Raw genomic sequence first — 25,164 nt, forward strand, 5'->3', positions numbered from 1 at the left:
TGTATTTATTTTTAATTTCATTTTAAATAGGTTCCACACCCAATGTGGGGTGCGCACTCATGACCCGAAGATCAAGAGTCACATGCTCCACTGACGGAGCCAGCCAGGCATCCCCAGACTTTTTGTTTTAAAAAGAGGGCTCATGGGGATGCCTGCGTGGCTCAGTCGGTTAAGCGCCCAACTCTTGATTTTGGCTCAGGTCATGATCTCAGGGTTGTGTGGGAGCAAGTCCCATGTCGGGCTCTGTGCTGGGTGTGGAACCTGCTTGGGATTCTCTTTCTCCCTTTCCCTCAGCACGCCCTCCCTCTCTATCCCTCTCTTAAATAAAGAAGTAAATAAATAAATAAAAAGAGGGTTTATTTCTGGTTCCTTTAAAGAATAAACTGATCCTAATGCATGCAAAACGTTTAGACTTACCTTTTTTTCAGGAATACAATTCTATGAACAATAAAACTCCTTTTCTATATATAGCCTCTCGTGCCATCCCAAACTGCTCCTTGTCATAGGACGGAGCACTCCCACTATCTCATGGGGAAGCAGGTAGATGCACGGAGCTCTAGCGATGGAGCAAGGAAAGGAACTTTGTTCTCTTGGACCAGCATTTGCCGCAACGGCTGTGCTGAGCATCACCATCTCAGGGATGAAGCCCCATGGGGAAGGGCGGGGATGTCTGCGGTTGGCAGAAGCCTCCCAGAGGCTGCTGTTGTCTCTCCCCGAGTCAACACGATGTGTGTACACACCTCTCATACACAGATCCGCGAACCGGATGTGCATCCCTGATACCTAAGTGCTGGCGGGGGAAGTCCATGAACTCCAGCCTGGGTGAAGCTCATTAGGGGCTGGGACTGCCTTGATGCAGAATGTCTCTGGCATCTCCATGGACCCTATGTCTGGAAGCCTGAGATGTTTCCAGGAGCCTTTGTTGTTTCTATTTGTTGTACTGTCATCTTTGCGGTGAACAACTGATATTTTTTTCCTGGCACAACCTTCAATTGTGAAGGTCAAGACCTGAAGGGTTTGTGCAAATGCTGCTCTCGAAAAACCTAATGCCATTACCTGGTTCATTCATTGCTCGTTTTCACCTTTTCTCTACCTTGGATTATCCTTGGGAACATCCTGAAATAAAAAAAAATTTTCTTAAATGAAGAAAAGATGTATGCATGCATAGATAACAAGGGACAGAAACTGCCTCCAGAGGAAATTGTACAAATTTGTTAATTTATTACAAAATGGCCACTCACAGAAAAACACAAGAAAACCTTTATACTTTTAGATCCGGGAAAGGAACTGGTGTCTCAGATACAAAATAATTTACACATAATTCTTACAATTTTATTTTATATAGAAATAGGTCATTATTACAACAGCTGTACAATTCACTACACTTTGTCTTTTAATTACATAAAATCTTTTCTTTAGAAACATCTCAACATAACAAAACATACAAAAAAAGCAAAGTGCATTTTGAAAAGGAGAATCCAATCCTCGATCTTCTCACGAAAGATCTGTAGAAAGGTGCAGCATTCTGACTCAAGGGGCCGGCGCGTGCTGGGGTTTCCTCGGGGACCCGGAGCTCCACAGGCCTGCCTGGCCTGGGAAACCTCTTCCTCCAATTCTGTCTTGGAGGTCCCGATAGAATTCTGGAATATCAGCTGCGTGATTGTGCTTTGCTTTGAGTCCGCCTTTGTAGTTGCAATCAAGGAAGTAAACAGGAACAGTCCAGTGTTATATTCAGGGGAGACAATAATCACCAGAAAGAGCCTCCTTCTGTTGGGTTCCAGGCCAGAGGGCATGGGTCTGCGGTCCGGTTAAGAACCACCAGCTCTGCCATCTGATTGGTGGGCTGTTTTTGATCCTGTGGTCTCCAAGTGAAGTTGCGAGACCTACTTATTTTTAATACCTGAAAGTGCCTAAGTTATCTCCTCTGTGCAGCTGTGCAAATTAAAACAAAAGCCACCATTTAAAAATAATGAAAAATAATCTCTTTATTCTCTCTCTTCAACAGATCTCTGACCCAGTGCTTCTGGAATGCAAAGGAAAGAGGATGAAGAGAGTGAAGGCCAGCTAGCAAGTGTGGACATACCACAGCTGGCTAGAGGGACCAGCATGCTCTCGGGGAGGATGCGCCCAGCCGTGCCATCTGCTAGGTGAACTGAGTAACGACACTTACATGGGGGCACTCGGTTCCCATCCGAGTATGGCTGTAGAGCGTGCCCGAGAAACACAGAGGCTAGGGAAACATGGCCAGTATTCTGATCACTTTCCGCGTGCCAGCCACCGTACTCTGGAGATGGTTGCCATCCAGGAGTTCTGAAATGTATGCAGTGTGCACAAAAGCCAAAGGTTTCAACTCCTCTCCCCAATTCTTGCGGCCACCCCCATGGTCCGTCCATTGGTTAAAGCTGATTGTGATCCGATGGACACGCCAGGGCTCTACCGGGGTGGCTGTTGGAGGCCCGAGGACTCAGAGAGGCTGCTGACCCTTCGGGAAGGGCGTGAGGACTGGGGTGGTGGGGGGTAGCCCAGGGTCCCTGGCTGTTGCGAGTAGGTGGAGAGAAGTATGGAGTCCTGTTGCTCACTGTGCAGAGAGGTTGGTGCCTGCACCTGGAAAGAAAGGACAAAGAGCTAGAGGACTCACCTCTGTGGGTGGCCAGGGCAGGGGGTGGGGGGTTGGTGTCTTATCGTGGCGGTACCTTAGGGGTTGGGTGGGGGGGAAAGAAAGGAGCCTGAGGCTCTGACAGGTGGGTGTGAATTCTGAGCTAAGTTCTCTGCCAGCACTTTGGGTCCCAGTGGGCCAGGGAGCAGGCTTTGGGGTGTGGTTTCCTAAACAAGTGTGCATGATCTACACGTGGCCTGTATATTTTGGGATGTTGGGACCTGAGACCACATGCAGATCATTGACAGGGCAGAAACCAAACACGCATGCAGTCTGTATACTTTTCACCATGGTCCCTGACTGAGTGACTGCTCCCCAATACTGCCATTCGCCAGCATCGACAGGGGAACATCCTAATTTGAAGCCCAGAAACTTCAACTGGTCAAATCCTAACTTTGGAACCATCAGTCCCCATCCCATACTCTTCCCATCCATGAAATCTCCCCTGTCCAAACCACCCAGTGCACCCCAGGCACACCTGCCCCTCCACTTCGGCTCAGACTGTCTCTCTTGTTGGAACACTGTCCCGTCCTCTCCATTCACTTCGCCCACACTTTGGCTCTGCAGCAGGTGCCCTGGGGGCTTCCTCCATGAAGGCCTCCAGCCACAGTGCTCTTACTGGCACAAACCCAAAGCCTGGCTGCTCTCTGGGACATCCCTTCTCCCCACATTGTAGCACAAGGTCCTGGAGACCAGCGAGAAGGCCCAAATGCTCTGTGTCTTCTTAGCCCCATGTCTTGGAGGAACAGATTCCCATCAACATGTTTGCTGCCAGGACTGCAGAAAGACGTGGGAGGCCTCTAACTCGGCCCAGACCATCCCTGCCTTCTTCACCTGCACCCATTTGAAATCACTTGGGTCCCACAAAATGACAAGATACATAAAGCTAAAGTCTTGAGTTAACTTCCCCTATGCTCGAAGCCAGGGAACTTGGAAAGTACATCACAGGTGGGTTAGCATCTTTGGAATTAAATTGCATTCAAGACCTTCTGGAAGGACTCTCTTCATCTTTATCCTGCCTGTCCTTAAAATGTCTCAGTCACAACATTCTCTTGTGGCTTTGAAGGTGTCTAAGCAGGGAAGCAGAGCAAAGGGAAAGGCTTGCTCTGCCCTGTGGTGGGGGCTGGAGGCCCGGGAGGATGTGCAAAGGACAGAGGCAGGGCTGGGCAGGAAGGAGTATTCTAGGCATATGTCAGAGGGAAGGCCAGAGCCCGAGCTGACATTTCTAGTCCCATCTGAACGTTGACCACTGGCTCTCACACTCCCTCCAAAGTGTGTTTGGCACTTGCTTAAAGTAAGCAGTGACCATATGTGAAAGTGCCCCACATTTTCCTGGAAAGCCCCAACTTCATGCCACATTATTGTATTTATCAAGCAAGTTGGATGAATCTTTAACTAAACGTGATGTAATTTGTATTTGTATAAGATTTTGTGTATAAACACACTAACGAGTCTGACAAACATAGTAATTGGTGTCTGACTTTTGCTCTCAAAAATAGGGATACCATAATAACAATTCCTTCTTAAAGATGGATCTTTTTTTTTTTTTCAGGCATTAGTCATCTTACTGATTCAAATTTACCCCACTCTCTCCCATATTCCAAACTACCCACAAAACATACTAGGTACAAATTTTGTAAATAGTGTTTGTCAGATGGAATAGCATTAAAGATGGATATTTTAAGCACATAATGTATGAGGCATAATAACTGAGTCTAAATTTCTCCTACTAAATATACAAACACTTTATAAACTTTAAGTATTATAAACTTCATAAACTATAAAGCCTCAAACGCAAATCTGTCTGGGGCTTGTTCTGGAACTGAGGACTAGAACCACCCTGAAAGCCAGGGAGGGAAAGGCCTGTCAGGCCGGGGCTGTGGAGCTATACCCTGTGCCCAGGCGCATGTCTGTGGCGGCCCCCACCTGCAGGAAGTGCTGTGGCTGCTGCTGGGCCTGTGCGGGCTGCAGGGGTGACTGCCTGGAGGCGGGGAAGCTGGGCTGGGGCACCGCCTGTCCCATCAGCAGGACAGGGGGCGAGGCGCTGCTGCTGGTGGTGTGCATGTCTGCATTTGGAAACACGGCCTGGCTCTGTGGATACCTGTTTGGTCACATGTGGGAAGGAGAAAACAGACCTTTAAGAAAGAGGTGTTGATGTGACACCAACAGCACAGGCAACAAAAGGACACACAGATAGACTGGGCTTTGTAAAAATCAAAAACTTTGATGCATCAAATGACACTATTCCTGGATTGAGAAGGCCACCTATGAAAAAGTATTTGTGAGTCATATATCTAACAAGGGATTGCTATCCAGAATATTTTTTAAAAAACTCCTACAACTCAACAACAACAACAAAAAAAACAGCCCGACTGCAAAAATGGGCAAAGGGTTTGAACAGACATTTCTCTCAAAAAAAGACACAAATGGCTAATAAGCACAAAAAAAGATGCTTAACATCCTTAGACAATAGAGAAATACAAATCAAGATCAAAATGAGATACCGCTTCATAGCCATTACAATGGCTATTATGAAAAAAAACAAAAAAGAAAAAAGAAAAAACAAACCAAAATAGCATTGATGACGATGTGGAGAAATAAGAACTTGTGCACTAATAGGAGTGGAAAATGAGGGGCACCTGGGTGGCTCAGTCAGTTAAGTGTCTGACTGTTGATTTCGGCTCAGGTCATGATCTCAGGGTTGTGAGATCAAGCCCTGAGTCGGGCTCCACGCTGAGTGTGGAGCCTGCTTAAGATTCCCTCGCTCTCTCCCCAAGTCCCTCCCCCCTCACATTCTTTCTCTAAAAAATAAGTAAATAAATAAGAATTTAAAAAAGAAATGTAAAATGCTATTATGGAAAACAGAATGGCAGTTCCTCAACAAATTAAGCCTAGAATTATCATATGATCTGGCCATTCCACTTTTGGGTATATACCCCAGTGAAGATGAAAGCAGGGACATAAGCAGACATTTGTAAACCTTCGTTTGTAGCAACATTATTTGCAATAGCCAAAAAAGTAGAAGCAGCCCAAGTATCAATTGACAGGTGAACAGATAAGCAAAATATGGCATATACATATAATGTAATATTATCCAGTCTTAAAAGGAAGTAAATACTGATTCGTGCTAGAGCATGGATGAACCTTAAAGACATCATACTGAGTGAAGTAAGCCAGTCACAAAAGGACAAGTCTTGTGTGACTCCCCTTAGATGAGATTCCTAGAGGAGTCAGGTTCATAAAAGAAAGCAGGTTGTGGGACTGGAGAGTAGAGGGAATGGGGAGTTAGTGTGTAATGTGGGTCAGAGTTTCAGTTTGGGAAGATCAAGAAGTTCTGGAGACGGGCGGTGGTGATGGTGGATGCCACTGAAAGGTACGCTTAAAGAGACTTAAAACAGTAAAATTTTTGTTACATATATATTCTACAACAGTTAAAAAAAATTTACAAAAGAAAAAAGATGTTGATGATCATGGGCCATGAACAAGAGGCAGAGGAAGGCTAGTTAGGAAAGCTCCAGAGGAGCAGAGAATAGGAACAGGTGTTTAAAGACTCCACAGAGAAGTCCATTTTGCATTACATTTTTGGAAATGTCATGTCTCTGTCATTTATAACAAGATGGGGCATTAGATCATGTCTAGAAGAGACGGTAGAGGAGACAGGGAAGGTAGAAATTGGGTTGACCAAACATTGCAGAGTTCCAGAGGAAAGAATTCCCATTTTCCCCTTGTTCACTGCATTTTAAACATCCCTGGAGAGCGATATAACAAAAGTCTTTGTTTTGTCTAACTGAAAGCACCATCGGAGAATTTAAAGATGGCTCCCAGGAGTGCGCATTCCCCATCTCACCCCCCATGGGGTTTTTATTGGGGTAAAATGAAATGCTGTAGGTAGAGGCCCCCGCCCTCAGAACTGTTCAGTAACCATGCACTGCTACTGTTCTTGCTGCTGAGGGAGGAGGCAGGAGGAAGGGCTTCCCAGCGGGAAGCATGCATCCCAGGGGATGGGATGGGGGAACTAGCTAGAACTGTCCCGGCGAACTGCTGACAGACACTCAACCAGTGTTTAGACAGGAAAGATGCCTGTGACATAGTTGTACTTCTGCCTCATGTCAAAGAGCTAGGAACTACTTCCCAGTCGCTTTTCATGTATTCAGTCCTCTATCTCCAGTACCCTTTGTCCTGAGTAATTAATGCAACAGGGGAGCCAAGCCACTCCTGGACGTTGGGGCTGCCAGTGTGTGAGGAGTCTGGGGAAAGGAGAGGTTGCTTGTCTGGGAGGAAAGGAGGACCCACACTGGCAGGGTTTCATGATCCCGTGGCTCGGCATGAGGGCTCCGAGTATGCCTGTGGAATCTGCCAGCGTCTATATGTCAGAGGGAGCCATAGGAGGGCCCTGGGGAGGGGGATCAGGCTACATGTACCTGGGTTATTACCAAGGGGACAGACCTGAAAAGATGCCTAAAGATGATGACAGAGAATATAATTGTTTCCTTTAGGTCCTATTCTAAGCATGGGATGCTGGCACACAGTTTTACCTTTTTTAGTGGGAAATGGAAGAAAAGCTAAGGGGATGTCCCTGCAAAGGGGGTAGGCACACATTGACCTTGCCTTTGGTGCGACACGCATGAGGAGCGCTGCTGGTCCAGGCCGATGAGAACCCTGCCAGCCCGAGAGCACTCAGTGCAGCTCTCTGCCTCCTCCCTCCACCCGGGGCCACCTACTTGACTTGCCGTCCAGTCCTGCTGACCTCTGAGGGCTGCCTCGCATCACAGGACCCAGGCATCATGGGCTGGATGGGCTGGCTCAGCAATAGCCTTGGAGCAGAGGGGGGAGATAAATGGGAAACTTGAATCAGCACCCCAACTGTGGACCCGCTGGCTGAGGGCTGCACCTGCCCAGCCCGCCTGGGCCCCTTCTGGCTGCCCATGATCCCCACGGTGCCTGCTCTGCTCTCAGAGGACGATGAGTGCAGCCATCCGAGCCCCCGGGCCTCTCTAGCTGCTGTTAGCCAGAATCACCTGAACTCTGCCTCCATCCAAAGCAGCAGGGAGGCTGACAGGGTCACTGGAAAGCCTGCACCTCAGCTGTCTTTCAAACAAGGGCAGTCTCTGTACCTGAGCTGCCGGTCATGGCTGAAGTCTGGGCTGGGCTGGCACTGGCTGCCGTCCTGGGAGGCAGAAGCGAGCGTGGTCAGGCTCAGAGCTGGTGGGAGCACCGCCGCGGCGCTGCTGAACTGGGGCGTCAAGCTGCTCACTGAGTGGCCACTTCCTTGCATCATCTGCGAGCTTCGCATTGGCCTTGGACCCTGGAGCCATCGTGTTAATGAGAAAGGTAAAATTCAGACTCAACTCTGGAGTTATTGCTCCAGGAACCCTCCTTCCCAGAAGGGCCCATCTTGGCCTTTCTTCTAACTTAGGACCCACAAGTTGGTTTTTTGTTTTTGTTTTTTTTTAACTATTTTGATCTTGTGACTGTCCCTATTGGCTTCTAAGCACCTCAAGGATTCCTTGATTCCCTTGGACCTAGCACAGTGTCAGGTTCTCAGCAGGCCAGGAAAATGTGCATGAACCGAACTACCTTCTGATTCATCAATTCTACTCTAGATACCTGGACCTCCTTGCTGTTTCCCTCCAACTCATCAGGATCACTCCTGCCTTAGGGCCTTTGCACTGGCTGATCCCTCTACGTGGAATGCTCTTCCCCTTAATACCAGTATGGCTCATTCTCTCATCCTCTCGGGTCTTTGCTCAAATACAATCTTCTCTTAGAGAAGGCCACCTAGTTAAAACTCCAGTCCACCATTCCACCTTCACCAGTGGTCCCACATCATGACTTGACAGGTTGTGATCTTTACTTGTTTGCCTCTCCCCTGACTTGGATCAGAGAGACTTTTTTTCTTTTCCCTTTTGTTTACTGCTTGTCCCTCAGGGCTTAGAACTTAGTGCCTACTACATGGTGAGTACTTGACAAATACTTGTTGAGTGAAATCATAAATGAATGAGGGATTGGGCTTGGATTTGCTTGTGCTTTTTAGGTTTTGCCCTGTTTCACTGACTGTCCATTCATATGATGGCACCACAGTGTTTTAACCCTCTGACCTTCCATGAAATCTTTCAATGTTAGTGTAGGTCCTTCCTCAGTTTTGTTTTGTTTTTTTCTTTTCTAGATTCTTCTCGTCTATTCTCATTTTCTCTTGACCTTTAGAATCCAAAGGCTGCGTTTTAAAGGAAAACCCTTAAGTCTGGGCGAAGATGGGCCAAACTCTTAAATGTGTACTTTCCCACCTTTTCTTGTACATGATCTGTTTACATTCCCCGAGGAGTCAAGGCCAGTCTTATTCACATCTGTTCCCCTGGGGGATGGTGAATGAGAGGGGCTCAGAGCAGATGTTTACTGGACCCATGGTGATGGATGCCAATATGAGGCTTGAGGAGAGGCTGTATCTTGCCTTCCGATCTTTGATCTTCCAGAAGCAGGGGCTTAGGACTTCTTAATTGTATTCAATTCAAGTGCCATTGATTGATGGGTGGCTGTCAGCTTGCAAGGTCACTGGTGGCTTGTAGTAAGCGGTAATGGCTGTGAGGGAAGGGCCTGGTGGGGAATCTGAGGTACAGGGAAGGGCATGCTGGCCCCGGGGAAAGGGACAACAAATGGAAGTGGATAACCTGTGTTCTCACACTGAACATGGCTAAAACCAAGAGCAGATGAGGAGGACACAGGACACACACGCGGGGCTATATGGCTGTCAGTGTGTCTGGGTGCCCAGATCTCCCTCTTACCCCGGTAAGGATCAAAGCTAAAATTTCAGCTGCAGGATACCTTTGAGGTATTTTAATATATTAATAAAACACAGGAGGAAACTAGTACAACTTGGGGCTTCAGAGTGTCTTAGAATAAGGAAAGGAAATCCCTGCACCACCATCATCTAGCCCTGGTCACAGAAGAGGAATGGCTCGATAGGTTTCCAGGTCAGGGAGACTGCAGAACTCTTGCGTGCCCTGGTCTGCTTTGGGGGCCAGAATTGAGTGTGAAGACGAGCACACTTACTTGGGTCGATATCACACTGGATTCTCTGAGCAGGTGCTGGTTCGCCACCTGGGCAGAAGTGATCTGCCCGGGAAGCTGAGGGCTGGTCACAAGCTGGGGCTGGGAGCCTGGGGCCGACCTCTGCTGGACTTGCTGCTGAGCCTCGGGTCTCGGGGCACTGCTGAAGCTCAGGGATACAGCTGGCTGCTGCAGAAACATCTGCAAGCAGAAAAGGAGGGCCTTTAAGGTTGGGATCACAGGGGCCTTCATCTTCGGGGCTTTGCCTTCACAAACCAAGGTGGTGTCTGCACCTTCTTTGTATTTCCTGTCCACGGCAAGAGGTCAGCTTTCTTGCTCTCTCTGACCTGCCTGGGAAGAACCCATTCACTCCACATGGGGCCATCAGGAGGCTATGATGCCGCAGGCACAGCACGAGGGCCCTGGAGATGGAGCAGGGGGTTGGAAGGACACTGACCCTGGCTTTGAGAAGCTTATGGTCTAGCGATGGGGGGTCCAACAGGATGAAAGATGCTTAGACCCAGATGGCTTATAAATGACTTGATGTACTTGTACAGAGTCTGGGCTGGCCTTTCGGATCCTTAGGAGGAGAGAGAAATACCTCATGAATGGAACGGTTGGTGGGAGAGGGTGGGCTAACCTGTGCCACGGGCTGCACCATCCTGGAAGCAGGACCAGGCCAAGGACCAGGGTGTATACCCACCCTGTGGTTGGTACCTTCAGCCCAGTGCTCCCAGCTGAGATGGCGGATCTGCTCCCATTAACTAGGTAACTGCATTTCCAGGAAGGCCAATATGATAAGTTAGCCTGGCCATCTTAATTTGAAAGGGTTAAGGGAATTTGATCAAGTTTGTAGAATGTTTGGGTGTTTGTGAGAACCTCTATCTTCCTCATTTGTAAGTCTGGTGTACTTGATTTAAAAGAATTGAGTGCTTTGAAAGATTTCACTTCTAAAGTTTGCATACTTTAGAAGGCCTTATTAGGCCCAGGAAAGTTTGAAGGCTTTAGATATACTAAACTTGTAGATTAATGGCTTTTGTGGATACGTTGATTATTTAGTTTGTTCAATCTATAAACTGAACATAAATAAAAACAAGTAAAAGCACTGTTATTTTTAGATCAAATTAGTAGATTTGTAAATCAAACGTAATCTGTAAATTGATTCTAAAGGTCTAAGAAGAGCAACTTTAATACTTTCAGTCATAATTTAAACCTGAAACCTATAACCAGCTCTTAAGTTCCTCGTGGGCACTGAAAACTGACATTATCTAACATGTTGGATTCTTGACAAGCAATACCCGCCTTCCCTTTAGGCCTGGGGCTTAGAGTTCAGAAGGGAGGCCCTCTTCTTTCCAGCCTTTGAGGTTTTAATCCCAGCTCAGGGATCCCAGAGGCCCAGGGTGCATGGTTGGCTGAACTGGACCAAGTCCCATCTCCCTACTGTCCAGTCACATCCCCACCCCTGGCCCCCCCAGAGCGGTTTTGAATGAGAGCTCTTTGTCACTTTAGAAGTTAAGAAGAATTTTCTGGGTATCCATCATCTTAGATTCCGTCTGGGGATTAATACTTTTGTGTTCCCAGCTCCCTATTATAATATGGCTTATCTATAGCACATATGGTGACCTACACTTCATCACTTCAGCAAAAACCCAATACTCAAACTACATAACATATATTTTTTTGGTAGGGTACAATTTACCTTCTGACCAGATTTTGAGTCAATGCAAACTTTATGACAGGCAATATAATGTGGCTTCAATCACATACGTTAGTTCAGATTCCAGCCCCCAACGTCTACTATGGTATGACCTGGGGCAATTTTCATGATTTTTCAAAGCTTTAGTTTCCTCGTTAATAAAACAGTGACATCAAGAGCACATAGCCCATAAAGGATTAAGCAAGATTTATACTGAGACATAGTCAGGACTCGATCAATGTTAGATAGCAACAATAATATTTAAAATGAAAAAGAGATGTCTGGGTGGCTCCCTCCATTAGGCATCTGCCTTCAGCTCAGATCATGACCCCAGGGTCCTGGGACCGAGTCCTGCATCGGGTTCCTTGCTCAGTGGGGAGCCTGCTTCTTCCTCTGCCTGCTGCTCCCACTCCTCGTGCTCTCTCTCTGACAAGTAAATAAATAAAAAATCCTTAAAAAATGAAAAAAAGGAGATCTTTGTTCTCTTGCCTCTTTGGGCATATAAAAACTATCTAAGAAATGAATGAATGGAATGCATAAATGAATGAATAAACAAATAAATGAGGCTTTTGCTCAGAGAAGGGCAAACTGTTTCTGCTTATGTCATGTCAGAGACTGCTCAGTCTGCTGCTCTGTCTCGTTGATGTGTGTCTTCTGGGGGTAGAAGGCACCCTTTACTTGTCCTGTGTATCTCTGTATTCCCACAGTGCCTAGCCAAGTGGTGGATACATAATGGGTGTCTGCCGGATGGAGGGATGGATGAAGGGATGGGAGGGTGGATGAGAGGATGGAAGGAAGAATGGGTGGCTGGAAGGATGGATGGAAAGATGGAAAGATGAATGGATGGATGCACGGGTGAATAGATGGAAGGAAGGCGTGATAAGTGAATAGATGGATGGATGGATGGAAGAAAGGATGGGAAGATGGATGATTGAAAGAACTAATCAGGGAACACATTTGCCATTGCTGCAAGTGCCCGTCCGGGCATTTCTTCGAGTAGCCAGCAGAGGGCGCGCATACTCTCAAAAAGAGAGCAAGAGGCATCCTTCGGACTGCAGGGAATGACACAGCCTTTCCATAGAACAGCTCTCCCCAAGTAGTGCCCTTCGTGACTCCATCTAGGTACAAACACCAACACCTTGGAGGACCTCTCCCTGATAACCCAATCTTTTTTTCTTTTTTTTATAATCATACTCAGCAAGCATCACATGCACACATGGGCTCTATGAAAGCTCCAGGGCACTAAAGTCAGGTGGGAAAGTCCACTGACCTTTGAGTAAAGGATTTTTGGGGAAACAGTCCTGGTTTGCTGCTGTGCACATCCATGCCTCTCTGTTTTATCCACAATAAAGTAGAATATTATGGCTTAGGAAGATGATGTCTTAAACAGCACCGGGGTCAACTTTATAGAAAGTATGAGAAAAATAACTCCCTAATTCAAATAGAAAAAGTTATCAGAGAAGAAAAAAAAGCTTCTAATTTTTAAGAATAAACCAATCGTATGCTTAAATGTGGTTTCTCATTATTCTAATCTGCTTACTTTTACCAATACTTAATATCACGAATATCTTAGAAATACACAAAATAGGGGTATAAGGAAACCTCGTGTATCATCATTAGGTTTCAACAATTATCAACATTTTGCCATTCTTATTTATTTATTTATTTATTTAGCCATTCTTATTTAATTTCTCCTCCCCCCTCCTACCTTTTTGGGGAAGGGACAGAGTAATTTTTACTTGCTTATTCTTTATGCTTGAACCACTTTTTTTTTAAAACGAATATCACATCTTGGTTAAACATTTTGGAATGTATTTCTTTAAATCTGTAAGCCTGTAAAACTGTAAGAAGGAAGACTGCTTGAAGAAAAGTTCTCTGGTTGGACTATCTGTGGATTTCCATGTTCTTTGGAAAATTCCACTGCAAAGATAAGGTCACAAGAATGAAAACAGGGAAAGAACACATTGGAGGTCTTGATTTCCACATCAACCCTTACAAAACTCAAGTGCTCTGTGGGCATATACACTTTGAGGGGTAACAAAATGCATTGGTTACAAAGGAAAAAAAAAAGAATTCTTTATAACAAGGAGTGAAAAAGATAACCTTGTGTCGTTTGTTATTTTAGAATTCAGCTTGAATGTGGAAAAGGCAGGAAATAGAAAAGCCCGGGCTTTGAGGAGGATGTTCATACGCCTACCTTGCTTTTAGCACTTTCTGGCTCAATTTTCCCCTTCCTGTTAGTGTAAAAATTCCATTCAAGTAATTGGAGTCAGGCAAGTTCTGCCAATCAGGCCCTGGATCGGTGAGAAAACATTACGGCTGGGAAGAAGTAAGTAAAAAGGGACTTTGACACTTTGATGACTTCATCTCTTTTCCTGTAAACATGGTGGTCCTCTCCCTTGTCCATTCTGGGGTGCGGCCGAGGAGGCGGGGCAGCTGCCGGGCTGTGGGCGTGGCCGGAAGCTCCACCCCTAGCCCAGTAGGCGGGGCTGTGCGTGTGCTGCTGGGCTCGGTCCTTCCAGTGATGAGCGAGCCCTAGGTGGAGGGTGTGTGCAAGGGCACCGAGTGTCCGGAAAGCCGGCCAGCAGTGCCTCTGGGGGTCCCCCCCTCCCCCGGGAGGCACTATGGCGGGCAGCAGACGCCGCCCCATCACGCATTATCTCAGCGTGCACCAGCTGGGCACTGCACCCGCACAGAGCCTGCCCGTCGCCCTGGGGAGGGTCTGAGTGGACTGTGCCCGGGAAAGCTGCAGGTCCCTGGCTCCAGCCATTTTCCCCAGGGACTCTCCTGCTTCCTTCTGCCTCTCCTAAGAGGGGGTTGCAAATGCTTAGAGCTCTCAAGGCAGACTCCCAAGGTGAGCTAGAATTACATTCACAATTAGATCCTGGGTCAAAAGAATGCACTTGGGAAGAAAAATAGCCTTGGACTTATCCAGGTGAAACTTGGTAAAAATAATTTATCCTTGAAAGAGATCTAGTATATACAGCTTTCCTTCAAAACACAATCTCTCAAAAGGATTCAAGGAGGGGACCTCTGGGGCACGGTGTCACGGTTAAAAGCTGCTGTTGTCAGAACATGCAGAGTACCACAATGGGCATGCACAAACGGGGTGGCCTGGTGCTGACCTCCCGTCCTCAGCTCCCTCTGCTGTCCCCCCTCGGTGCAGGGTGCAGATCTCATCATTTCCCACATCTCCCTCCATTAGCGCTTTGGATGAGAGACAACAGCATGATCACGTCCATGTTCCCCACCAGCAACCCCTGCAGTTACACAGGTGCTGGGGGTTTATAACTCCACGGGGGAGGCCAGCATCAGTGCAGGGTGATCAACTACCACTTATGAATGAAAATGCAAGGGATGTATAGACATTATGTGCCCAACAGAGCAAGGGGTAAATGGGGTGGAGTCATATGAAATTCAAGTTTGGCCTGGAGTTGGGGATGGAGGAGGTGGGATTCATTCCTTGTCCTTGGTGTTGGGGGTTTCAATATGCTTAGTAAGCGGGACTCATCAGGGCAGTACAGATGGACTTTGGCAGGAGTCCTGCCCACCGTGAAAGGATGGGTACGTATGTCGCAGGGCAGCAGGGAGGACAGAGGCCATGGCAGACATTGGCTCAGGAAGGGGCATCACCTGGATGTTGGAGTCCTGCACCAGGCAGAGCTGCTCCTGGATCTTGTGGAGCTCTTCCTGCTGCCACCGGATGTTGGCTTGCAGGATCCGTGTCCGCTGCTCCAGCTGGTCTTTGATGGTCTGGAACATGCTGAACTGCGCTGAGAACTTGAAGGTGGAGTCAAAATACACAACCAGATGAAAGAGTGATTTCAGCCCTGCACACAGATGTTGCTGCTGTTCTGAGCAGCCCGGCCCACTTTCATTTCCGGTCCCTTACCCACCCCTTCTGGTGTCCCTACTGAGAGACTCACTGCAGGGGAGCTCAGCAGCGCACAGGGGCTTTGGACAAGGGGCGGGCATTCCAGGGGTCCCCGTGTGGGCTATTCCAAGGCCCACTGGAATTTGCAGGTCTGATGTATGGCAGGGCAGTCTGGGAGGGCCACAGAATCTGGACGTTGAGTTTGTAAGTAAGCAACGCTCACGAAATGATATTCCAAATTTGGTTAGACAGACAAGTGGTTTTGGAGACAAATGTCAAAAGCAGCGCACGGGAGAGCAGATGCCAGTTCACAGGCAATCCAGGGTCCTATCATTGTCCTAAATCTGATCGTGGCAAGCAGGGCTCTTCCATAACAATTCACAAATGAACTTGACTCCAACATTTCGGCGGGGAGGGGGTGCTCCGCAGGCAGGGAGGCCTGCTCTCCTAACCGGCTTGGGCCACGGAGGCCTTATTACCCTCTGTCCCACCCTTCCCCTCCCCCAGGCTTATTTGCTCCTATGAACCTCTTGGAAATCTGTGCACAAAAGAACTAAGAAAAAGAGGCAAAGGCGTACAATATCCTGACGTTTGTCCTGAGGGTAACACTGGCAGAGGGCGACCTTATTAAAGGAGGAACACTGATAAGTGCTTTGCACAAGAGTGCCAAACTGCCCCTTCTTTCACTTCTTACCCCTTTCCTGGGACAGAGGTTGGCTTTAGGAAGATTCTACAGGCGATCCCTGCCCCATGTTACCTGTCTACCTTGACATAAGTCATCTCCTTGCAGGAAACACGAGGAGAGTGTGGGATCATGGCCGTGAGGTCGGGACTCCTGCTCTGGGCTCCCCAGGGGACTCAGTAATTTCTGTTTCTCGTGTTTGCTTGCCTGGGGCTTCTCTGCTCACCCCTTCCTTCCTCCCTCCCTCTCTCCCAATCTTCTTCTCCTCCCTGCCTTCTTTTTTTTTTTTTTTAACTTCCATTCCCTTGATCTCTGTCCCAGCAATCTCCCTGGTCCATTTCTTGCCTTTGTCTTTTGTAAACAACTCCAGAGACACTTCCTCTGCCCTTTGACCTCCCATAGTGGGAAAGTAAGGAGGCCGGGAGAGCTTAGGGTACAGCTGGGATACACTGAAGGATGGAATAGCTGACCACAGTTTAGGGAGTGGCAAAATAATAAATAAAAAGAACCAGTATGGTTAATAAAGGCAGATGTTGCAGTTTGCAGAGACCCACACTTGCTGGTCATGGCCCCAGGTCAGCAGAGGCAGGACACCAATTCTTCACATCATACCCCCAAGTCACACATGTGACTTGCTTAGGATCACACAGCTAGAAGGTGGTAGGGGCCAGAATGTGAATCGGAAGCCTAGGGAGCTGGGGGAGGCCAAGAGGTTTTGCCAGCAACACCTCCCCCGCCTCCCAGTTCCATCTCAATCAGAGCATCTCTGGCTTCAGATTTCATTTAAAATAAAAAGTTCTGCTGTTCAACATGAGTTTAAAAATACCTGTGCCCTGCCAGACTGTATCAGCAAAAACTTCAACAGAATGTAAGTGATCAAAACACTGAGCTGGGTTTTTTGAAAGAGAATTTGATTGAGAAAGTAAGGAGTTCTACCAGGTATGAAATTAAAAACAAAACAGAACACAACACAACACAACACAAAAGCTTCCGTGGCGGGTCCTACAAAGTCAGGAAACACTCGGGGCTAGGCCTTTCACATCCAGTAGAGAGGACACTCCGGGTTGCCCAATTGGCTCCAAAAGGAAGCAGGAGGGGGCTGGGCAGTCAGGGAGGAGCGGGCACTGTGCTTCCTAAGTGTTAAATACTTCTAGTATCATCCTGATTTTCTTAAGGCATTCCAGGACACCCAAGCATTAGTCTCTTATTCTATTTCTGATCATGGCCTTTTTGAAAAGACCTTGATGCTAACTTACAGACATTTTAGAAAAACAGTATGGAAGCAAAACCACCAGTTACCCAGATAACCATTTCTCAGATTTTGGATTTTGTTTTTTCCCTTTCTGTGAGAGGGTGCAAGAGTGATAACATCCCTGAATGGGAAGAGAGAAAATGGTAGAATCCATTGTTTTACACAGAGCAGGTACGAAAACAGCTGTCTGACTTGAAAGGTCAGCATTATGCAAGAATGTCTTAAAGAATGTGGTTATTATTAAGTTTAATATACCTAACAGACCAAGAACTGTTATTGTTAATTAAAGTGATGTTCCATACATGAAAAAATAGAATTTGAAGAAGACCTTAATCACACCATTATGCATTATAAAACAAAGACATTCCTTCACATATGCAAGGCCCGGAAGTTAGAGGGCCTCTCATTTTAGGTGTCTTTGGATCAGAAAAGTTACTAATTTCATACCAAATGTGCCTTGGAAATTTAAAGAGAATTTTTTTTTCCTAATGAGGATGAATATAGACGATTTTAATTAGTTGACTCTGGATGAGTTGTTTTTACATCCTCCCAGCTTAACTCTAGAGAGGAGCACGTGCTAGCAGGTGTCTTTCTTATTCCAGGAAAGCATTTGAGACCACTGTTAGGGGGACATATGTCATAAAGAGTTTTCATCAGCGGTGACAGGTGTGCACTGACACAGAAGTCCACACTTCTGTAAGAGTGCGGCCGTTTGGTGAACCGCCACTACTGGGACCCCCTTGTGGGGAGAGAGTGGGACCAAGCTAAAGACCCCAAAAAGGAACAGAAAGCAGATGCTGGCCTAGATGGAGTGTAGGCCAATCAGCTCCACCGCCCTCCCAGGCCACGGAATAAATGAACTGCGGCTTGATTCAGCCCCTGCCAGGCCTCAAGCAGGGTGGATACTGGCCCCAAACTCCCTGCCGAAGCCCAGACCCAGATCCCATGACCCTCAGCCCTGTGGACCCTCCAGCTGGCAACCTCCTCCCCATTCTTCCAGGCCCAGCTCAGGCAACACCTCCTGGGGTGGGGGGATGGGCTACTTTCTTACTGGTTCTGCAAACACGCATCCTCTCCTAGGTCTGTTTATATGCCCAGCCCTCCCCTGAACCATGACTACTAACAGCAAGGGCTGAGTTACAAGCACCTCTGGGCCCCCCACGCTTGCTCACTCCCCGACTCAAATAGTAACTCACTGACTGTTGCTGAAACAAAGAAGGAATTACTCAGCAAAACCATGATCCTTTACCAAAAAAAAAAAAAAAAAAAAAAAAAAAATACCCTAATGTGATATTTATAGTACTGGACTCACAGCTCTTATAATTTTGCTGTCTCCCTATGACATTTGGCCCAATTTCAACTTTTCCTAAAATAACATAACCAATTTGGAGTCATAAAAAGTAAGAGGAACGGAGAAAAGTGGCAGAGAGATGAACGAAGATTAAGGAAATGATGACAGCCAGAGGGGACAGGTATAGGACGGAGTTCACATCTCGTCATGACCCACAGGCTCGTGGGGAGAAACATTCCCCATCTCAGGATCTTGGATTGGACATATACTTCGGCACAAGCACGTACGTTCCCCTTCAAGGGGCTACCACGTGTTACATCTTGGGGGAAGGGCAACCACGAGCTTTCCCTTTTCCGGAGTCCCAGACTCACCTGTGTCATGGGGGCAGGGGGGCTCTGCAGGATGGTCTGGGGCAGGAGCTGCTGTGTGAGGTCACACGACGACGGGGCTGGCAGGGGAGCCTGGGGGAGAGAGGGGGTTTGTTAACAAACACCATTTCTGGGCCGTTCCAGAGGTCCATGGGTGCTCTTAGTCAGCTGGGTTCTTTGGGTTGAAGGAGGTGCTCTGCCCAAGAATGAAGAGCTTACTTCTAGAAGGTAGGTTATGGTGTTGCCCTTGCAAGATAGGGAGTCCCAGCTGACACATAGCTGGTGAAGGGTGCAGCGTGCTCTTGACAAGGTCCTGGAGTCCCTTGGGGTCCATGATGCCTCCCCGCCACCATGGGCCCTGCGAGGCCATCGCCATGTGCTGGAGCTCTGCAGCTCGGCTCCACCCCCAACCCCCTTGCCTCTGTTCCTTCTGTTCTAGACTCCATTCTTGGTGGATTTGGTTGCTCTTCTCCCAAACTAATCAATTCTGAGCAGTGTCATTGAGCTGTACGAATGGGGTTGTGCTAATAGCCAGTGTTGGCTTTGTGTGCGGTCCTGACGCTTTCTGCCCAACACGCATGCAGACGGACGTGCATTAGTGCCCTGCATTTCCGTATCCATTCATTCCTCCAGGCTGTGAATACTGGTGCTGTTTCACCACACTCTGTCTGGAATCTGCTCGAGAGATGCCTGAAAGTTAGCCGACTCACAGCCTTTGTTTCTTGATCACTCAGGACAGGGCAGGGGGATGGTGGCAAGACAATGTGTAGAAACAAGAAATGAAACACTTCACCTTCATGGGCTCCTGAGAGTTTTAGAAAGAAAAGTCCAAGGACTCTTCTGAAGTTCTTCCCAAACTGTCCTCAGGCACTAGGGACCACAGAAAGCAGCCCGAACAAGAAGTGTCACCCCGGACAACACTGGGAGGCCAGGTTCTGAGGGAGAAATCCCAGGCACAGGGACACCCAGAATCTGGTTTGGAGCCTCCTGATTGCATCCCCAGCACTGCAAGAAGGGACGAGAACTGTGTCCTCATCAGTGGCAGAAAGTAGTTTTATTGGACAGCCAAGTGCTGGAAGAATGACGTTCATGGTCTTTGCCATGTTTGATTTGAAAATAAAACTCGTCACCCAAGCTTTCCAAGTAGGGCATGCATGGAGAGGGCAAGTAGGAAGGTGGTATGTTCATTCCCATCCCCAAAATGTCAGTGAGGGATGGGTATGAGGTAGTTGGCAATGATCTGGATGTGGCTCCTGAAATTCTGGGACACGTCTCCCATCCTGAGGTGGAGGTCTATGTCCAATTCTGTGGGTGAGCTGTGACCGCTCTGACCAAGAGGAATGGCAGAGGTGACACAGTGGGGCTTCTAAGGCTAGGTTGTAGAAAGCCACGGAGCTTCTGCCTGGCTCTCATGGAAAGCCCCCTCCCCAGACATTTCTTCTTGAAACCCAGTCGCCATGCCTAGAGAAGCTTAGCTCTAAGATAGGGGGAGGCCCATGTAAGTGCCGGGTGAATTGTCTCCCAGCCCAGGGGGCAGATGTGAGCGCAGATACACCTGGAATGTGAATTTCCCAGCCCAGGCTAGTGGGGCCTCTGATACCAGGCAGCAGAGAGGAGTCAGAACACCACCCCCCCCATGCTAGTTTTGAATCCTGTGAATGTGAGAAAGGACTTTTGCTTTACACCCTTAAGTCTGAGGTGATCCCTTACGAGAAAACAGATTACCATAGAATTGTACATCAGTGATTCTGCATACAGCCAGCATCCTTCCTAAAAGGCCGCTCATTCCATGACCTTCTGGAGAGGTCTGGTGTAGATCAGGGACCCTGCCTGATATATGCAGAGGTACATTTTTGTTGACACAGATATCTCAAACATTTCCACTGGGGTGAAACAGGGCCCACAATGGAAGGGTCCCGTGTACCCTCAGAGACTCGGGGGTGTGACCCCTTGTTTGAGGTTTCCAGCTTAATCTTTAAAACTCATTTGGATTTTGCATTCTTTGATTATACAGCTGTGTTGATTTTGGAGGAAAAGCGTTTCCAATTAGTTGCTAATTAAATGACCTAGCTTCCCATTCCTGCCCACCACCCCACACTCTCAGTGTCCAGGTACAGTTGGTTCTCTGGGAAGAGGAAGCATGCTGTCCTGGGATCTAGCCACTGGGGCACCCCTGGCCGAGAAGTTTCGAGTCACATGCATACCGGCATGGAGGCTGCCTGGCTGAGCCCTGGCACGGGGAGCTCTTGGGGCAGCGTGGCCGATCTTGGCAAAGTGGTGGCACTGGCCTCTGCCATCAGCTTGCTTGGAGTAGCTGTAAGAAAGCAACCAGTCACCTTCCTGACTCACACATACTTACCAGTTTTCTTATCAAAAGAGGGGAAACATGACTATGGTGTACATGAGACAAGGGCCTGGTTGGGCTCTCTGACAAAAGAAAGTCCAGCAAGTTCTGTCAGCCTCCAGCCTCACCTGGGAGCAGGCAGATGACAGAAAACCATCCCCATGGCTCATGTCCACCATCTGGTTCGACTACCTGCCTGATCTCCCAACTCCCAAAGTCACTCAAGCCCAGCCAGGCTATAGGAAGTGCGTGTCCCCTGCTTTCTGTCTGTTGGGGGAGCAGGGAGAAGGGGAGGGCAGGAAGCCCAAGGGCAAGGGAGCAAGAAGGAGTGTGAATTGGAAGGCAGCTTCCACTCCGTAGCCACGGACTACCCTCTTTCTGCTCAGGCCCGGGACCCCTTGCCGGGCTCCACGTACCCCCCACCCTTGCCCCAGGTGGGGCACCCACCCCCTCGCCATCCATGGCAGCTCACTCACAGGCGGGTTCTGACACGGCCGTGTGCGAGGATTTGTGGGAACTTCTGGAGGACGCTGATGGCGAGTGACTGGTGTTAAGGCCCAAGGTGCCCACGTCAAGTGCATTAAAGTGCTGCTGAGGGTCCAGGCTGGAGCTCTTGTCCTAAACACATACGCATACACACACACACACACAGAGTCCACACAATTTCAGCATCGAGATGAGGAGAATGAATGACGGGACTTTAGCTCTCCTCTATGTGGAAAAATTTGGAGGGGGTAGGGAGAAAGATGGGAACCGTTTGGAAATAAGTCCCGATGTACTGGGGTAGAATATTTGTACAAGTGTATCATCTGGGCATCTTTGAGAGGTTGGTGGCCTTATATAAGTAGGAACTGTTATGCTTTCTCACCTTGGATTTTGATTTTTTAGATTTTCATAACTGATGTTGCATTTTATTTTTTCCTTCAAACTGTCATCTCACTGCTCAGAATCTTGGCTTTTCCAGAAGGGGAGAAGACGCAAGTTCTAGAAATGAGGTTGCTGGGTATGCTGGATTGTTAACACTCCGATGAAACCAATGCCTTTGGACCCTTCGGAGCGCCTCCCGCCTGGTCTCCCCACTGCTTCTCCTCAGCAGCCTCAGAGCCCCGACGTGGAGAACAGGCAAAGGGCCAATGATCTCCCAACCACTGATTCCTGGATCCCAGGATACCCCTGCTTCCAGTATTGTGTGATGAGAAAACAACGGTGCCCTTCCAACCCTGAGAAGCCATTTTTCCATCCGGGAAGGCTTAGTGTCCTAAGTGTAAAACAGGCATTAAGATAATTTTTAAGCTAAAGAAGAAACAAAATGCCTGCTCTCCTGAGCCATGCTCCTATCCGGTCACAGGAGGATGGCAACATTCCTGGCATCCCTTGGGTGTGAGCCTACATGGCTATTCTGTCTTTCAGGTCACAGCTCCAGGGATTTGGTACTGTGTGTGTGCCCGAGTGGGACTGAAATGACTGATGTGTGACCTATCGTTCTTCGTGCAAAACAGAATTACAGGATGTGCCTGGATTTGCTGTGCTAAATGTCAGCTCAGAGATGCCGCTGCTTAGCCCAGTCTCCCCTAGACACACCCTTTGGAGCAGGGGTCCTGGCTCACAGCTGCTTGACAGTTGTGTGCTCCTAGTCAGCAGAGAAATATGGACAGCAGTGAGAGTAAGCCCTGAGAGACTTTACTAGCCATCGGATGGAGCTGCACATCACACCCAAGCACAGGAATCTTCATTTTACAAAAGCATCAGTCAGTGACAGATTTGAAATTAAACACATGAAGAGTCCATTACCACTGATAGTTTGAAAAACACTGTCTTGGAGCTTTTCCTTTAAAAGGGGCAGCCCAAGATTGTGTTTGTGTGTTTATACATATGTGCATGTTTATGAGAAGTTCCCCTGGGTTCTAGGATGTCCAAAGGATCAGAAAGCTCAAGAATGCATTTCCAACTGGATGATGTACACTGTGCCCGTACGTGAGCCGTGATGTACGGTGTGGCTCACCCCTGCCTACGAACAGCTTAGTTCTGTTCTTGGACACGATCTATGATGCATCATATGACAGAGCTGGGTAATAAACACGTCCTTAAACAATGACAGGTGTGTCATATCAGGGCGCTGGTGACAGATCACCACACATCACATCACCATGTAGCAACTCAGTAGGGGAGGCTTGCCCAAGACACGGGCTGCTCTCTTGGCTTTACGGGTGATTTCTCCTTCCCACCAACCCCACTCTCGTGGACCAGAGATGTTTCATTGTACCGCTGCTGCTGCGGCAGCTCCTGGCTGAAGTCTCTGCATTCTAGGTCGCTGGGCAGCCTGGAACTCGAACCACATGTCACCAACGGTAAGAGACACTTTCCATCCCTACATTCTGACATATCTGAAATTTGGATGTGCCTTCCGACTGATGAAAAGAAGTCCTTATTTCACAGATGAACTGGTGACAGCATTTTCTCTTCCTTAGTGGGAGATAAATAATGGTGGCTCTTATAACAGATAGCTTCTTGGCTTTGATGGAATACAACGCTCCCTCCCTCCCTTGCTTTCTCTACTTTTCTCCCAATATGTGCATCTGCTTGAAGAATGACCTTTGAGGAACAGGCCTCTGGTCTGCTTGCACATTTCCCTCCACTTGTCTGACACACCAGGAGGGAAGGTAGGGAGAGCTTGGCTGGAGGGGACCTGAGAGCTGCCCATGGAGGAAGGATGGAGGTGAGGTTTTGTGGAGGGGAACACCCCTCCCTAGCAGAGCTCCCTGACACGAAGATGGCTCCGACAGGGCTGTTAACTAAGACCTGTAGACACAGAAGTAGAAAGTGCACCTTGCTATGGACGACATGGAGGGTGGGTGAGGGGCAGTCTCCTCGTGGGAGGCCTGGGTCCTGGAGGGAACGCATCAGCCCTTAGGCTAAGGGAGGACAAGGGCACACCAATTATTCCACAGCTCAAGGGACGACGGAATAAACCCCTAGCTTATTATCTGTGGGAGAGATACAAGGTGGATTTATTACTGCTGCTCTCATAAGGATGGCAAGTTGCCAAGATCATGTTTCGATTCCAGGGGCTGTTTCTTACAGAGCTCTGTGAGTTCTAACCCTCAGCGCCCTCAGGTACAGGAGCTAAATCCTGTGGGTGCTTCTGTCCTTTGTCTGAAGGCCGAGGACAGTCATAGCGTCTACCGCGTAGGAGTATCATGATGGTAAACAAGAGAAAACCCAAGAAACGTGTTGAATAGTACCGGGAACATAACAAATAAAAATGTGACTACTTTGATTGTAACAACTCATGGAAGAACTTACGTAGGCAAACATGGCCTTTCGCCATCTGGCGGAGATTAGCGTACCTTTAGTGCCGCAGGGTGGACGGCCTCGGGCGGTGGGTCTTCCAAAGCCAGCTCCTGCCTCCTTTCTACCCGGACGTCCGCATAACTGATCAGGAAATCAAGAGACCACAGCTGGAGGTGGGACGTTCCAGATGGCAACAGCGAAGGGCATACGTGTGATACATCGAGGTACGCCTATGACGCCCACCCCAGAATCGTCACCATGACAGAGGCTAAGCTAGTCTTGTCACTTGTTTGAGGAAGGAGTTTCATTCTGTGCCTAACTGCCACTGGGGTGACTTCTAATGAGACATCCAAAATATTTTCTGTTCCAGGATGTTTTGACTCCCTTCTCCTTTACTTATCTTCTCCCCATGCCCTGAAACTTCCAAGCATAATTGTCTTTAGAAACATATCTTCATCTACAGGATAAGGTGTGGCCTTTGACTAATCAGAAGCTTTGCTTAAAACCTACTCAGTCTGGATTGTACGTACTGAGAAATGACACATGACTTTTTTAGTAATTACAACCTTTGAAATTTTTCTCACAAACAAATCGATAGCTGGCCCCAGAGCCCTGATTTGTCTGTGGGCCCACTTTTAAGATACCATGGGGAAATCAATCCATTGT

At 48.1% G+C, this 25,164-nt stretch overlaps 1 protein-coding gene across 1 annotated transcript in view; it reads right to left on the bottom strand.

The window, feature by feature from the left end:
* Window positions 1-2,433: 2,433 nt before the first annotated feature.
* Window positions 2,434-25,164, bottom strand: part of LOC111155908 (neuronal PAS domain protein 2) — a 152,207-nt gene continuing 129,476 nt past the window's right edge. Inside the window, exons 12-21 of the mRNA XM_022516372.1 lie at window positions 24,555-24,639; window positions 21,684-21,825; window positions 21,068-21,177; window positions 18,867-18,956; window positions 15,030-15,176; window positions 9,704-9,901; window positions 7,771-7,961; window positions 7,378-7,470; window positions 4,583-4,757; window positions 2,434-2,604 (exon numbers count right to left, since the gene is read on the bottom strand). Coding sequence (XP_022372080.1) covers window positions 2,434-2,604; window positions 4,583-4,757; window positions 7,378-7,470; window positions 7,771-7,961; window positions 9,704-9,901; window positions 15,030-15,176; window positions 18,867-18,956; window positions 21,068-21,177; window positions 21,684-21,825; window positions 24,555-24,639 — 1,402 coding nt within the window. The remainder of the gene's footprint in view (window positions 2,605-4,582; window positions 4,758-7,377; window positions 7,471-7,770; window positions 7,962-9,703; window positions 9,902-15,029; window positions 15,177-18,866; window positions 18,957-21,067; window positions 21,178-21,683; window positions 21,826-24,554; window positions 24,640-25,164) is intronic.

This window comes from Enhydra lutris, unplaced genomic scaffold, assembly GCF_002288905.1.
Source record: "Enhydra lutris kenyoni isolate GAN:26980312 unplaced genomic scaffold, ASM228890v2 scaffoldscaffold44, whole genome shotgun sequence".
Taxonomy (NCBI): Eukaryota; Metazoa; Chordata; class Mammalia; order Carnivora; family Mustelidae; genus Enhydra; species Enhydra lutris.